The sequence below is a fragment of the Protopterus annectens genome, chromosome 10.part0 (genome assembly GCF_019279795.1).
Source record: "Protopterus annectens isolate FY-2018-M chromosome 10.part0, PAN1.0, whole genome shotgun sequence".
Lineage (NCBI taxonomy): Eukaryota > Metazoa > Chordata > Ceratodontiformes > Protopteridae > Protopterus > Protopterus annectens.
The window spans coordinates 1458402642-1458419622 of record NC_056744.1 but is presented as its reverse complement, the minus strand read 5'-3'; the positions used below and the strand labels follow the sequence as shown (position 1 = coordinate 1458419622).

Below are 16981 nucleotides of genomic sequence, written 5' to 3'. Positions count from 1 at the left end.
GCTTGAGGGGAAACCTTTTTGGGATTTACGGAACCACATTTTCCCTCCTGTTTGATGCTTGGGATAGAGTCTAGAAGGAAGGGAGAAATGGACTCCGATGGCAGATAAGGTTTTCTCTTCCTGCTCGCACCTGGTCAAAGTCTCTCTTACCTGAGGTCCAAAAAGAGTTGAATCATCAAAGGGGACGTTGGTAAAGGAAGACTTGAAGGATTCCGTAAAATTGCATAGACGCATCCAGGAATGTCTCCTAAGAGAGATCGCTGCTGCAGCTGCCCTGCTCGCTCCATCAGCTGCATAGGAAATCAGCCTCATGGAGGAGTTAGCAATAGAGGGTAAGGGTGGACAGCTGCGAAGATACCTTCTCAACAGATCTCGAAGGTACTGAACCCTGAAGGGTATCTCCCAACTCCTTTAGGAGATCCCTTTGAAGCCTAGTAAAATGGGATAGGTAATTCAGTGATCGTAAGGTAAAGGCCGCTGAAGAAAAGGTGAGCTTTCCATACCTATCCATTGTCCTAGACTCTTCATTAGGAGGATGGATATTTGAGGATGTCTCAGATAACTCCTACTTTGTTTCTGTTGCTACCACCATAGCATCCACAGGTACTCCCTTAGTTAGAAAGTTTTGTCTTCCAGAGCAGTAATAAATTTATTCGGCCTCCTCAGGACAGGCTCCACTGTGTCTGGAGAGGTCCAAGCTTTCCAAGATATGACCCCTAACAGTTGGTCATATGGTGATGCCACCCAGGAGGTGGAAGGTTGGGAACCAAAAGCCTCAAGGTACACTGATTCATCCTCAATAGGATTAGAGGTCTTCCAATCACCCCTCTGTCTAAGGATTTCAAGGATGTCCACAAAGGAGACATCCTCAGAGGGGGATCTTGGGGTCCCTTCTGACTCATCTAAATCAGTGTCAGAAGTGACAGACTTGGGTGAGTCAATATGCTTCCTCTTACAAACTCTCTTCCGAGGGACCTCTCTAGTGGGGTAATCTGGGGAGGTCTCGGAAGAGGGGGAGCCTCCAATGGGGGCTCCTTGGGGCTCTGGTTCCCTAGGCTTAGGGGCAGGCGGGGGAGAAGAGATAAAGTCAAAAAATATTAAAAATATTTCACTTAGCCAATGAGCCAGAAGAAAACAACCTCAAGGCTTTCGTGGCAAATGAGATCTGGGGAATTGCCGTGGTGCACCATGGGATAGGGGATAGCCTCGAGCCAGTTAAAGCTCTCAAGCTTTAGTATCGGCCGAGTCGGAGCCGAGGATCGGCTCCGAACCCATCCAGCAAGAATTACGGCGAGATAGGACTACATAACATCAAATGCTTTGTATAGGCATTCAGTTGAATGCCCAAATAGCAATTTTTATTTTTTATTATTGAACAAATAGAACCTAATCCAAGGGGCGGTCACTGGGAAGCTCTACCTGAATACCGTGAGTTGTTTTGACAACTGAAATTGGATGCAAGTAGAGCCCCAGGACTGAATGATAATATTAGTATCTCTAGTGTTCTGAAATTGAGATCTGCAAAATTATGAACATTTAATATTTTTTACTGTAATGGCTGTGTATTTATTATGCATTTTTGATCTGTATGTAAGAATTTTAAGTGTAGATATGGTTTTAAATGTTTGAAGAAGTTTGGATCATGAATATTCATGAATACTTTGACTTGTTTGTATGTGTTTGGTGCATAGAAGTTTTAAATACTGACTAATGGACTTTTACAAACTGTTCTGATGAAGTTTGGCAACGAACCTTACGAAAGCGCTAAACCATTATATTTTGGAGCCGTTCCTTTCTTTCTGGCACACATGTGATGTTATTGATTTTTTTCGGTGAAAATATTTACATTTGCTTAAGTTGATTTTTCAGAAAATTCTCTGGAATGTAGTGGTGTGTGTAGGATGCTAGAGGTGTGACATTCCACACCATGAGTTGCCACTTTGGCTGCTTCGGAGCTTGGCATTTAGCCTGTGTATGTTACAGATGAAAATAAATTATTCTGGTAAAATCTACAGGAGTTTTATTTCTCATTTAATGATAGCTCAGAAAACAAATATTCTTGATCAGTATGTAGAGAATTTCAAAACAGTACTTACAGTAGAAAACTAGTACATTGCAAAATGTCACACTGTGATGTAGAAGGCACATAAAGCCCTGCGTCCTTTACCTGCTTACAAATCACAATATTTCATTCCAGTTTGAGAGTTTATAATAAAATGTTCAGGCTATAAATTTAGAGAATGTTCAGCTGCAGAATGCACCAACACTGAACTTGATCCCACTAGTAGCTTCAAAATGTGGCATTTTATGTATGACATGTTGTAAGTATTTTTTCCCCTGCATATATATATATAGGAACTGCCCCATGAACTTCCCTTCCTGTACCAACCTGACCCATTCTTTCTTCCATCAGGTGTGTAAGCTCTCTGACCCATTTATTATGTGGTAGAGGCAAGAGCCAGGTATTAGGGAGTGGGCCGATCTGCCAATCCTGCTGACTGCTCTGTCTCTTTCCTCTTGTTAGGTTGCACAATCCACATTTACTGCTCTTTGGTGGTATATGCACACTATTTCACATGTGCAACCTTTAAGCTAGGTGTCATGCACCTGGGCAGGATGGGCATGCTAGGTTCTTGCTGCCAGTGGTATACATGTGCTCCTGCAAGTGCTGCCAGGACAATGAGCCAAGCTGTTTCCCTCCTCTCAGGATAGGAAAGCTGGTATTAGTCATTCATTCTCATCCTGTTCTGCACTGTTACACCAGACCTGTGTGTTCTGGATTGGAGAATTTTGTATTCGTTTTAAAATCAATTTTATACAGATTAATCCACTCAAAAACAGTTTGCCTCGAGATGCATCAGTCTATCCTTTTCCTGTGATGTAATTAACTGATTAAAGCCTTAGTCATGTGCAGTATATAGTACAATGAAGAGGTTCTGACACAAATTATAATATGTACAGGAAAACTAACAGAGCTATATTATTAATCATAGTGGTAGTATGAAAGATGCTCATTACTTCCTCCAGTTTACCTTTGTCCTGTAAAAATTTGCACATTGTTAAGTATAAAAGAGTGAATCAGTGTCAGCTGTGGGGAGAACAGCGATGAAGTCCTGGGTAGAGAATGGGAGCTTTTAGCACTGTGGATGCTGAAGGGGCCAGCCAGAGTGGGAGGGGAGTGACAAGGCATCATCTTCTCTCATTTCTTTGAGTAGATTGTGTGGTCGCATATCCCAGGGACACCTGTGCTGTCAATTATACTGGTGTAGACCGGGATTATATGATGTGGGTTCTCCGTTTGCAGGGGAAGTAGGGTTTTTTGAAGGGAAATGTCACCTGTGGAAACAGTTTGCATCCTTCACCATATGCATTGCGCATTACTGTGGAATTTCTAAAGAGAAATAATGTTTGAGCTTAAAGGAGAAAAAAACTTGATGACTGCCTATTTTGCACTTCTGTATAGCACTATGCAAGCTTGTCAGTAATATGTATTTAAGAGTGCTGCTGGTTGCCTGCAGAAATTTTGCAGACTCAGCACAGTGCATGCAAACCAAGTAAAATGAGATTGGAATGTGAGCCAGATTTATTAGACTGTTACATACACAAGGGTCTTTATGCTAGTAATACAACAATGTTTCTTTTTTTATTTTGCAGAACCAAAGATAGCATGTATCATGCCTTAACTTATGCCACTATTATGGAAATGCAGGCAATGATGACCTTTGACCCCCAAGATATTCTAGCAGCTGGGAATATGATGAAAGAAGCTCAAACCATCTGTCAAAGGCAAGTGTTGCAAATATCTAATCTGTCCAGCGTGATTCCTTGCAACGCTATTGATGTTGATGGCAAATTGTTTGAACAGCTCATCTCTTTAGTTCATGTGGTGCTAATAATCAATTTTCTGCTGTATAAAATAAACCTGCTTTCAGTCTAGACAGCATGAATGACAGCTGTTTTAGTTTAATCTCTGCTCCTGGAAGGATGTTCAAGCAAGATTATAGACAGTCTTATAAATGGCTTAAAGATAGCATAATTTACATTCCATGCCAAAATGTCCAAGTATATATTTCTCACAGGTTGAATATTCAAAACATTTTAGATTAGATAGGCATAGTTTGTTGGCATGTTTACTAAAATCCACAAAAATATCTCAGCATCACAAAATAGACATAAATAGTCTAAGGTTCAATAGAACCTAATTTATTATGAATAAATACAACAAAGTGCTCAGTCTGATATATACTAGTTTTGGCTAAACTCCTTCTTCAGTATGATGAGGCAGAACACACTCGCTGTCATAAATATATAATGCCAGTAACCTGAAGTCATCCAATAAAATTTTTAAATAACTGGCTTATTCATCATAAAGTAATTCTTAAATAATCACAGACATATATAATATAATACAATATACTATAATGTGATATAGTATAATATAATGTAATATATATAAGTATACATTTTTGTTATAATATTTATATTTGTATAATTTGTAAGAATAAATATTATAATAAAAATGTATTCAGATTTCCCCACATGATGAAGTATATAGCTCCCCATGATAATTTTTCATAAAAACCTTCTTTAATATCTTTCAAAAATAAAGCCCCCGGTTTAATAATCCCAAATTGTTCATTTTTGGAATGAAAATCCAGCTAACCAAATTTATTTTGGGTTGCAAATATGATGTTATCAATTCCAATAAATAAAGCATTGGACTCCTTTTTGCATCAAAGATCACTTAAATGTACATAAACATGGACCCTAAATTGTCAGGAAGACTTTCCAACATAAAAAGTAGAACAAGTTCAAATAACTAAATAAATAGTCCATTCAACGTCACAAGTAATTACATTTCCAATGTCAAATAATCTAGCAGTATTAGTAAAGGTAAACGTTTTAGTTTGTAAAATGACTTAACAAGCTGTAGAATGATCACAAGGGCAATAATCTGACAGATTTGTGCCCAACACAGTTTTCTGACTTATTGGTATAACCTTATCTAACCATTTTTTATATAAAGTAAGTCTCTCAGCAATGGTTTGGCCCTTTCTAAACATAAATTTATAATGTGATGGTAATATATCTGAAATTTTCTTATCTAATAAAAACTATGCCAATGTTTGTTTACAAGTTCTTTGAACAAACCAGTGTTGAACCCAAAAGTAGTTATTGTACATAATGCATCATAATTTGAATTGAATTTAGAATAAGTTAACAACTCAAACCTATCTGTTGTATCAGCCAGATTTTTGCTTTGAAATCTGTATATTGGCTATAACCATGTGATAGAAGTCTTGATGTGAGATCCATGGAAAATGTGTTATAATCATGTGGTTGTAAGCATATTATTTTAATCCTATAATATTATGATATGCGGATATTTTTCAAAACATAGCAAGGATGGCACTAGTGACCTCAAGTAACACATTTTTGTGATGTTCCTTTCTATATAATGTTGTTCATATTGTACCATCATCTTATTTAATAAGCCAAAAGTCCAAAAATGAAACTTGACATTTATCAAAATTCAAATTAAATTCTAGCCCCATTTATTCTTATTGGCATATTTAACAAATTCCAGTAATTCTGACAAATCTGAGGTCCAAACCAACCCACAACCATCTAAGTATCTACCCCAAATATCCATGATGTAGATGAACATATTGTTACTCTTGTCATAGATTAATTAGTCCTCCAAACAACCCATAAACAATTTGGTATAGATTGGTGCAAATGAAGCACTCATCATTGCATTTCATCTGGAGGAAACATTTTTGATTTAAATAATAAAAAAATAATACATACCATGTAAAACGTAGTAAAAAGTGTTTAACCTAAAATTATATAAATGTGTTTTATATATGCAATATTTTAAGGCCATTAAACCTGGCCAATGAGCTACATAGTATGCAAAGAATTTGCATCTTGTGTGCATAAAACTAATTACTTTCCAACTCTGCAGCTTGAAAAAATTTAATGAATTGAGTAATAGCTCATATTCTAAATATAAGAAAACCCAGCAGTGGCTTGAAATTTTGTGTCAGATATTCAGATAAAAAGTTATTTTAAAGAACCATGACCAGATGCAGTAGATCTACCCAGCAGATGAAAAGGATCCTTATGTATTTTCGGCATTATATAAAAAATATTGCATTGTTGGGTCCTTAACAATCAATTCTAAAGGCACATTTTTGCCGATAACTTATTTTACAGCTAAATGCAAAAAGGAATACATTTCTTACATTTCTGGGTAGAATCTAAATCCATTTTCTTGTAAAACCTACCAACATGTAGCTGTAACTCAGCTTCCTTCGTTTACACATCATGTCATATTACCACTTCTCCCACTTTGTCAGCCCTGTTTAACACAATACCCTTATTAATACTAAGACTATTCAGTGCCTGCATTTCATCATAAGATAGATTTCTTTGGCCACTACTTTTATAAGTAAAATTAAAATGTAAATCCTTTAGTATAAGTTTGTCAAATGTAGACACAATTTTATTATAAGGTGGATTAAAACTAGAAGGTCTAAACGTGAAACCATCATCCTGGTTCACTGTTCTATCTTAAAAAAACTGTTTTAAATTCATTTTGTAGCAAAAACCTTTAATATCGTTAACCAGTTATACCGCTGACACTGGGGAAGTTGGGATAACAATAGTATATATTAGACTGATTCCATTGTTATATTTATTCATAATAAATTAGAGTCTATTGAACCTTTGCATGCTCACATTTGTTTTTTTGATGGTGAGACATTTTTGTGGATTTGTGTAATCATCTTCATGCATCTCCTTGTGTTGGAACCAGAGATGTGGGTATTTGGAAGTATTTATGTTTAGTGAAATAGCAGAAAATATTAGATGCTCAAGTTATGTTAACTAGTGTCACAAAATTAAAGAAGTTATTTCAGTTTTCTTATAAATATCTTTCCTTTTGAGGGTTTATTGTATCATCCTGCCATATCAGTGTGCTCAGGTACTTGACATAATGACAAAAAGAACAAGAAATTCAATCCACTGAAGTACAAGGCCAGAACTCTTTTGGTTGTAGAGAAGTTATACCTATATAAAAACTATCATGGGAGTCATAGGGCTATACTAAAATAAATGCTAGAATTATATAGTTTTATTTGTTTTAATTCAACAACTATCACATTGACATTACACCATCCAGGTTAAGTTTCTGTATAGCCCTATGAGCAGGAGCAATTTTAGACTAGGTGGGACTTAGAGCAAAGGCTGAGAATGATGCCACCCTCCTAATCATGTGACAAAATACCCTTATAAAGTTGATGGTCTGGGGGCTGCCAGGCTGCAGAAGCTTTTGAAAATCTTGATCATACCTCTCAACCTGCAAAATATGAATAAATGCCCTTGAAAATAGCTAAGAATCTGGACATGTAATTAGCATACACAGCTATTCCAGCTTCCAATAAAATTGTGAGATACTACTCAGAAACAAATTAAAAAAAACAGAGATTGACAAAAATGATGGAAACAATAAAAGCACACTATCAAAGAGATGGTGTTAAATCTGTAGACTTTAATAAACTATCACAAAATTCTACTACACAAGGTTGTTTATTTTTGCTTCAGAAAAAGGGAGTTGTAAGATGTGTGTCCTCTTTCTTTAAATTATATAGTGTGTTGGTTATATGGTGTGGTTTTCTGTATACTAGACAGCTTCAAAAATTACATGTGAAGATAAAGATTCAGAAAATTGTGTGACGAGATAAATTGAACCTTAAAGTAGGGGCACACCTCCGAAAATAGGGACATCCTAAATCTAGCCTAAAAATAGGAATGTTCTTACAAAATACGGACAGTTGAAAGGTCTAGTCTTGATTCAAACAATAGCAAGATCTATCACTTTCCGCCATAGACAGCCTCCGGTACTCAGCAGTCATAGCCAGTTTGTTGATTGCATATGCTTCAGATGTCTGCTTGTGATAAAAAATAATGGCTATGGTAATGTATTTCTTCTTTGTCTAACAGAAACAGCAGCCATAGTAAATTATACCAACCTACTTTGAGTCTAGTTTACATAATGGATGGCTCAGAAGATTGAATGGCTAAATGTCGAGCCATAGGTATTGAGACACACGATGCTGAACACGGCTAAGTGAAGGGGCATTCTGTTGTATGAGATAGTGGTACAATGGTGATCAGAGAATTTGCACTTTTTCTACTGTATTGTGATCCAGGAGTTGGTATATGTAGTTAGCAGGGGTGTGGGATGCACAGGGGGGCTTGCCCCCTGCAAAAAGACTCTTGCTGTTAGCTTTGTTTTTTTGTATTGTGTGATTAAATATTTATGGCATAACATGTACCAATTTTCTCTTCTGAGACATTGATCATGTAATCTAGATCCCTTGTTTCATAGAAATACACTTTAGTTTTCATATGCAAAGCAAGAATAATGACTATTTAACTTGAGCAAACGACAGCGGTGTTAGTAATTTTTACCATTAGATAGCCTAACCTGTACCCATCAGTTGTAGCCAGTTTGTTGACTGTGTGAACCTCAGATGTCTGATTATAGTAAAATTAAACAAAATGTCCACAGTCATTTATTCCATCTCTGCTTTATTATTTATTTATTTAAATTTGTTGACCGGGAGTGTCCGACTGGATGTGGGTCCATTTTCAGCGGAGGCCTGGGGAGAAAAGCTCCACAGTAAAATAAACAGACAGTAGTTACATTGGATTACATAGTGATTAACAATTTAACATAGAAATTACTGACAACATATTTACAGATGAAGAACATAGTACATCAGTAGACAACTAGAATCTTTATCTGTGAAGTACATAACAGGCATTAACAAATGTAACAATGAGAAGTTCCTGCTGTATAATAAGTACTAGGCTTATGAGCATCTGAGCTTGCTATCATCAAGGTAGTCAGTGGAGGTGAAAGAAAGGTAGTAGTTGGATGGGGTGGATGATATTAGAGTGGGAGTTGCAAGGACATAGCCAGCATGTTTTTAGGTGCGCTTTTAATAAAGTTTTGAAGTTGGCGCATGATGGTATGGAGGTAATTGTGGGTTGGAGTGAGTTCCATAATTTGGCTATGGCGCAAGAGAATAGTGCTTCACCAGCAGAGTTATTGGCTTTAGTGATCTGCAAGTGATTTTTGTTGCTGGATCTTAGTGGTCTGGTGGTGCGATAGGGTTGGAGTAGATTCTGGAGGGATGGGACATTTAGTGGATGGTTTACTAGTTTGTGGGTGAGTGAGAGTTGATACCACTGAAGGAGGTGAAGGATTTCAAGCCAGCCCAGTTCAGCAAGTGAGAGACAGTGGTGACTACGGTAGGATGCTCCTGTGGCGAATTTTGCGATTTTCTTGTAGCAGGTCTCTAGCTTGTTTAGATCACATTGCCTTAGGTTGGTATATACTGGAGAGGCATAAAGTAGGGTGGAGATAAGGTGGGAATTTGCTATTGAAATCTTTGCTGCTTTGGTGAGAAATTGTTTATTTCTGTATAATGCTTCTAGTTTTTTTGTGGACTTTTTTTATGGTCATGGATATGTGAATGTCAAATTTTAGTTTATTGTCTATTTCCACTCCTAGCAATTTGGTGTGTTCAGTTGGGTATATAGTGGTGTTGTCTTTTGCTGTGATGTTAAAGTGAGAATTGTTTTGAGTATGTTTGGTGGGTTGGAAGATGAGTAGTTTAGTTTTGTTTGGGTTGAGTATTAATTGGGCATCGGATAACCATGTTTCAACAGAGGAAAAGGCTTCCTGTGTGACTTTTTGCAGTTTGGGTAGGGACTGGGCTGAGCAGATGATGGTAGAGATCTGCGTATTGGATGAGTGTGCCATGTTTGGTGGCAGAAGCTAGATTATTGGTGTAAACAGAGAAAAGTAGGGGTCCAAGGATGGATCCTTGGGGAACCCCTATGGAGACAGGTAGTTGGGGATATATGTCATTCTGCCATACAACGGATTGTTGGCGGTCAGACAGGTAACTCTAAAACCAGTTGGTGACTGATTGTGAGAAGGGTAGGTTATTGAGGACAGAGATAAGTTGTTTGTGTGGGACCATGTCAAATGCTTTAGATAGGTCTAGGAAAGTAGCAGAGGAGAGATAGCCATTGTTTTTATGCTGAAGGATAGTGTTTGTAAAGGAGAGTAAGGCAGTGGTGGTGCTATGATTTGGTCGGAAACCATGCTGAGTACTGGAAAGGAGGTTGTTAGTAAGGAGGTAGTGTGAGACCTGAGAGTGTATGCATCTCTCTAGTATTTTGGAGAGTGGAGAGAGAGAATAGCTATGGGGCGGTAATTGGTTAGTTCTGCAGAGGGTCCGCCTTTGTGGAGGGGAATTATATGTGAGACTTTCCACAATGTGGGAACGTAACTTTCTGACAGAGATCGGTTAATCAAGATGGATACTGAGTAGGCCAGAGCATCAGCTGCGATTTGTAGGTATTCACTTGGGAGGTTGTCTGCTGCTAATTTGGTGGGTTTAAGTTTAGTTAAGAGTTTTTTTATGTTGGAGGTAGGTACAGGAGAAAAAGAGAAGGCAGTGGGGAGATTACTAGTTGAAGGTGTGGGTTGGAGGGGGGTTGTGTTGTTTAGCTAGTGATAGTATGGTTTGGGTGAAGTGTGTGTTGAATGAGGTAGCAATATTTTCTGAGGAGTGAGGGATGTTAGAAGGAGGGGTACTGACTTTACCTGGGTGGAGGATGGAGTTTATGGAGGACCAGAATTGTTTGGGGCTGTGTTGTGAGGAGTCTAGGGCAGACTGGCAGTATTGGAATTTGTCCCGTTTTATTAGCTTTTTGACTCTATTGCGTAGTTCTAGGAATTTCTGTCTAGCTGCGGGGGTTTTGGTTTTGTGCCAGTGCTCCCAGGCTTTATCCCTGGTTTTCATTTCTGACTTAGTGGTTTTCTGTAGCCATGGGGAGGGTTGTGCTTTGGTTCTGGAAAATCTTATGGGGGCATGGTAATTAAGGATGTTCAGGAAGGTAGTATTAAAAGATTCAACTGCGTCATCTAGACTGAGGTATTTTAGAGCATGCCAGTTACATTCTTTGAGGGATGAGATGAATGTGAGTGGGTTAAAGTTTATTTTTTTACGTATTTGACGATAGATGACAGGTTTAGCTTGGTACAGGTATTTTTGGAGTAGGAATGTTGGGGAGTGATCACTGAGGCTATCTGATAAGCAGCCTGTTATATATGACTGTGGGTTCTTACTGACTAGTATCCAATCCAGGGTAGAGTGCTTGCTGGAGTTTTTATTTATCCTTGTTGGTGACTGGACTAGTTGGGTGAAACCATGAAGGTGTACATAATGTGTTGGATTGTTGCCAGAACAGGATTGCCAGTCAATAATGAAATCACCTAAGATGATAGTTTCTTGGGGGAGATGGTGGGTAGACCAGCTGAGGAGGTTTTCTAGTGGAGGGATGTTTTGGCCAGGTGGGAAGTAGCATCCAATTATGTTGATGGTTTTGTTTCGGTTAATTTTGAGGTTGGTATATATTATTTCTTCATTGCCTATTTGTGGAGCTGATGATTTTAAGATCTGGATGTTTAGATGTTGTTTAAATATTATAGCTACACCACCTCCTTTTTTGTTTAGCCAGTCTACTCTTAGTATGCCGTAACCTGTAGGGAGTATTTGCTCACTGGTAATGTGAGGTTTTAGCCAGGTTTCTGTCAGGGGAGTATAAGTCTATGGTGGCATGGAGTTCATGAACTTTGTTGGATATACTTCTAATATTTAGGCTTAGTAGAAGGAAGTCACTTGGCTTTCTATTGGCTGTAATATGGGAGAAGTTGTGATTTCTAGTCTGATTATGAGGATTGGGGTTGGAGATGGTAGGGCCAGGGTTGGGGTGGATGTCTCCACTTAGGGCTAGTTTTGATATGCATGAGATTATTAGTTTTCTCAGTTTTTGAATGTGTTTGTTTATAAGGGAAATTTTATGATTGTTCTCTGTGGGTAATAGGTATGGTGGGAGGGTTACTATATTAAGTTGTAGGGATGCTTTACATTTGAGTAATATAGTTGGTAGAATATGTGGGGGGTGCATAGGGATGGTTCTTGAGCTGGTGGGAGGGGAGCTGAGTATGGGTGAGACATGGGTGGTGATGTGAGTAGTAGTACAGTGGTAGTGGTTGAGTGGGGGAATGATGGAGCTTTGGTAGGATGTAAGATATGCAAGGAGAGTGCATGCAGTGAGCAAAGGAAAGGTATGCTTGTACATGTCAGTTGAGGAGGTGTGATAGTAGAGGGAATATGGAGGACGTAGTGTTGGGTTAGCGCTGTGGTTGGCTATTGGAAAGATGGGAGGGGTTTGAGTGCAATAAAGGTGGGACCACTGGGGGCGGGAGGGAATAGGGGGCAGGGTGGGGAGCGAAGCAGGTAGAAACCCTGTTAGGTTGTTGTATGAGGGGCTGGAAACAATCACAAAGCAAGACAAGTATGTGTTAAGAACAATCACAATTGACCAAGGACTGCTCTGAAACTGTAAGACTTGTCTTAATTTCTCGGGTGGAAAACCAGGATAACCTTGTATCAGTAGGCTACTTTGGTATAGTTTAAATAAACAAACACACAGTATTGATCAGTTATGGATACTATTTGCTAACAGAAGGGAATAAGAGAAAGTGGAAGATGTGTGTGGTGGTGGTTGTGGTGGTGGGGGGGGCTGCTTACAGCCAAAGCACAGTGCTCTCCAGGGGAAAATGAAGATTGGCTCAAACAGTTAGACACATACTCAAAGTTAACTGTAGCTGTTTGCAGACAGTTCAGACCCGGACTGCACTTTTCTTATAGGAATGTTAAAGGTGGTACCGCAGTTGAATACTTAAGAGAGGTGTTAGGTTCAAAGTTAACTGTAGCTGTTTGCAGACAGTTCAGACTCGGACTGCACTTTTCTTATAGGAATGTTAAAGGTGGTACCGCAGTTGAATACTTAAGAGAGGTGTTAGGTTCAAAGTTAACTGTAGCTGTTTGCAGACAGTTCAGACCCGGACTGCACTTTTCCTATAGGAATGTTAAAGGTGGTACCGCAGTTGAATACTTAAGAGAGGTGTTAGGTTGGAGAGACACTGAGCCTTCATGGGGCCTGTAGCAGAGGCACACAGTAGCTAGCGATACATACACTGATACCCATCCTCCTTTTATCCTACTCTGAAATAATGGTGCCCATTTTAGCCAGGAATTGGCAAAGAATTATTCTTCTAACTGAGCCATATCTCAGAGATTATCACCATATCATATTTTTCAGTATGAATTCTTTCTTCGAGTTCACCAGTTTAATTATTTAGGCTACATGCGTTAGCCAAAAAATGTATCTCATATGTGGACACCATTGTCTGCCTTACTTTGTGCTGGAGCACCATAAACAAGACTAAACCATCACAGTGAATTACTTCCATTAGATCTATTACCTGTATGTTCTAGATGATGATTGTTACTCAGACATAAGCATTTTTTTTATCTATGAGTTCCCCCAAATGGTAACCACTTTCATACACCCAACAAGAGCCTTCCCTGTAAGGATATTAGTCATCTGTAGTGCTTGTTTCAAGATCATATCTAACCAAAGTGGGACTGGGAAAATTTTACAGAAAAGAAGATTAAATCTTTCATCTTCACTTAAAGTAATCAGTGTTCTATTCTGTTTATTAAATGATTCACAATCAGTCCCATACACATCATTATTGCCTGCCATCACAATGACCACATCATACCTTGTTTTTTTTTTTATTAGGTAATACAGTGATTTCCTAATGTCTGAGAATATAACCTCTCAAGCTAGGCACCATGACCTGGCCATGATTTATCCTTGGTAGAATGCCACCCAACCCTTGTAATGTAAAATCAGCGATAATCAGAACGTGTGTTTTTGGCATTGATGAAACAATGCTGTGGCCATAATTAGAGTTAGGCAAACTAGGAGGAGACAGTATATAATCTCTATGAGAACCCTTAAAGCTTCTTTCCTTTTTAATTATCATTTTGCTATTTTGATTTTGATTTCTGGTTTCTAATTACTTTTTGGCATCTAGTAGCATTAAACTGGGTAAGGCCTTATGTCTAGGCAGTTCAGATCCCATGTCCCAGCTCAGAATAATAATTTCTTTAGAAATAATCTTTTTTCTTACATAATTTTTGACATAGTCCTCTGTTAATTTTTTTTTAAATCTGCCAACTTATACACTCCAAAAACATGTCCTCAGTTACCCCTGTCATTCCCACTCTTTGTTCTCTACATGAAGAAATATCCTAAAGATTGCTTGAGGTTTAACAAACAATACCTATGCAGTCATTTCCAATTATAAATCCTAAATCTTCTGGAATTTGTTGCATATTTGGGAGCCATACAGATTTCCTCCCATTGTTCCTTTGTAAATTGACTTTCCAGTCTCTCTTCCTAACTTTTCTAACCTCCTCTTATTTATTCTTCTTAACATCTTTATTGTTACTTTTGACATAGGCAAACATAAAAGTAAATAACTTCTGTTAACATGCTCACAGTGACAACATCACATGCATACTTTTATGCAGTTATCATCAGTCCAACTTTACATAAATTGCTCAGTTCCTACATTCCCTTAAACCTCACTCCTTCTCCAAAACATTATTCTGTACATATTATTCCCATAATTTCAATTTTTTTCTACGTAGTTTGCTCCTACCCTTTTCTAACAATCCTATTTAATATGCAGCATTTTATATTCCCTACTAATTATCCCATTTTGAGCAGCAGCTTCTGTTCTAGACTCAACTAGAGCTGGTCTTTCACTTAGAATTCCCCTATCCCCTTATCTTTATTCTGATATTCTTCAGACGAGACATTAAACTGAGGCCCCATCTGCATCAGCTGGTGGTTGCTCAAATGGATGTAAAAGATCTCACAGCATCCATCGAAAAGAGTAAAGGTCATATATATATATATATATATATATATATATGTATGTATATATATATATATATATATATATATATGTATGGGTCCCTATCAGATTATCAAAGTTTCAGAAGTACGAACATCATACGTCCAAGACCATATAATTGAAGATGTGATAGTGTTCAATCTCGCCGTTTGTTCTTACACATGGGTTCGGAGCCGATCCTCGGCTCCGTGTCGGCCGCTTGCAAGCTCTGCATCGAGAAGAAGCTCGAGACAATCTAATACCCACAATCCCCCTCTGCCTTTACCTCAGATCTAGTTTGCCGCTGCTGCGTTGCATCGCTGGGAGCTAGCTCGAGCATCTTAAGTTAAGATATAACTTATTTTTGTTATATTTTATTGGATAATTTGTTCTCATAGATAACAGAAAGGATTAGTTGATATACTGAGTGTATGTGTGTTTGAGTAGGTTAAATTCTCGGTACCGTTAAGTTTATTAATTGGTTAGAGTTTTTGGGCCTACCAACCCTACTTAAATTTGACACCGGACTTGACATTTAAATCGGATTTGACTTTTTTTCACCGGATTTGACTATTGTACTGGACTTGACTCTTATCTTACTTGAAAAATGTCTGATAAAGTGAAATCAGGTTTTAAGCGTTGTCAGTGTGGCCAAAAAATGTCAGTGACTGACAACCATAGTTCCTGCGTCTACTGCCTTGGCCCTCTCCACTTACAAGAGGACTGTTCAATCTGTCACTCTTTTAGTGGGAGGGTCATGACAGATAGGCGCAGGAAACTCATGGACAGAGGATTATTAAAACCTTCTTTTCAGGAGGCTCTGGATGCTTCTGACCAGGCATCGAAATCCTCGAAGGAATCGAAGACGTCGGAGCCCAAGTCATCGGCTCCGAGCTCTTCGAGTAAAGTTAGATCACCGGTTCCACAGACTTCGGGGCCGAGTGTTCAACTGGTGTCGGTTCCTGAGCCTCGAGTCTTGGAACCGGTGATGGAGCTCCCTCCTTCGACTTTATTGAGGTCGGTTCCGTCTTCGGTTCCTTCGACCCGTTCTTCTTCCAAACTCTCCGATGTCGATGTGGATCGTGTGGTGCAGAAGTTATTGGAGCATTCGGCCCTGTCCAAACTTATTTCAGTTTCCACCCAGTTGGTGTCGAAACTTGAAGGCCTCCCAGTGTCTCCATCCATTCCTCCTCCGAGACCTGTCCAGTCTTTGGAGCCGGAAGAGGTTGATCTTCTGATTGTGGAGCCCTCGGGTCCAGAACTGTCCTTTTCTCGGTCTGTTCCTCTCACCTCGACTCCGTCGGACCCGATACCGGAGTCTCGGAGCCGACGATCTGTCCTTGGTTCCGGGGCCGAGTCGAACCGGCGTTTGGTTCCGACTCCTCCCCTCGGGGCCTCGGCGGATCGATTCGGCTCCATCCTCGGGGTCGATGCCTTCGGTGCCTGTTTCGGGGATTCTTCCCATTTCTTCGGAACCGGGAGATTCTTCGATTCGGGACCCGGGGGCGTTCGACCTAATGAGGAAGGTGTTGTCTACCCAGACAACCACATCAGTGGAAGCAACCTCTCCTCCCCATAAAGCGGCGTTATCCTCCTCTGCACCCACGGCCACATCCAAGCGTCGAGCACCAGTGTCTCAGCCACCCCTGGAGGGTGCCCCCTCTTCCTCGGAGGCTTCTTCGGATGCTCCCCACGAAGAAGTCCCTAGGAAAAGATTGTGTAAGAGGAGACACTTGGATTCTCCACAAGAATCCTTGACATCCGATACTGACTTAGATGAGTCAGAAGGGTCCCTAAGTCACCTTCAGAAGATGTCTCTTTTTCGGACATATTGGAGATCCTGAAACAGAGAGGTGACTGGCAGTCCCTTCCCCCTTCTGAGGATGAGTCAGTTTTGCTGAAGGCATTCGGTGCTCGCCCTTCTTCCTCCTGGGTCACTCCGCCCTTCGACGAATTAATGGAACTTATTGCTCGAAGGGTGGGCTCCTGACACAGTGGAACCAGTCCCAAGGAAACCCAATAAATATATCACTGCACCTCAGGACAAGACCTACTTAACAAAAGGAGTTCCAG

The 16981-nt window shown here is 39.4% G+C and overlaps 1 protein-coding gene across 1 annotated transcript in view; it reads left to right on the top strand.

Annotated features, from left to right (window-relative positions):
* The window catches only part of TTC39A (tetratricopeptide repeat domain 39A), a 2407335-nt gene that overhangs the window by 1034042 nt on the left and 1356312 nt on the right, over positions 1 to 16981 (top strand). Inside the window, exon 3 of the mRNA XM_044086086.1 lies at positions 3655 to 3786. Within this exon, the coding sequence (XP_043942021.1) occupies positions 3655 to 3786 (132 nt within the window). The remainder of the gene's footprint in view (positions 1 to 3654; positions 3787 to 16981) is intronic.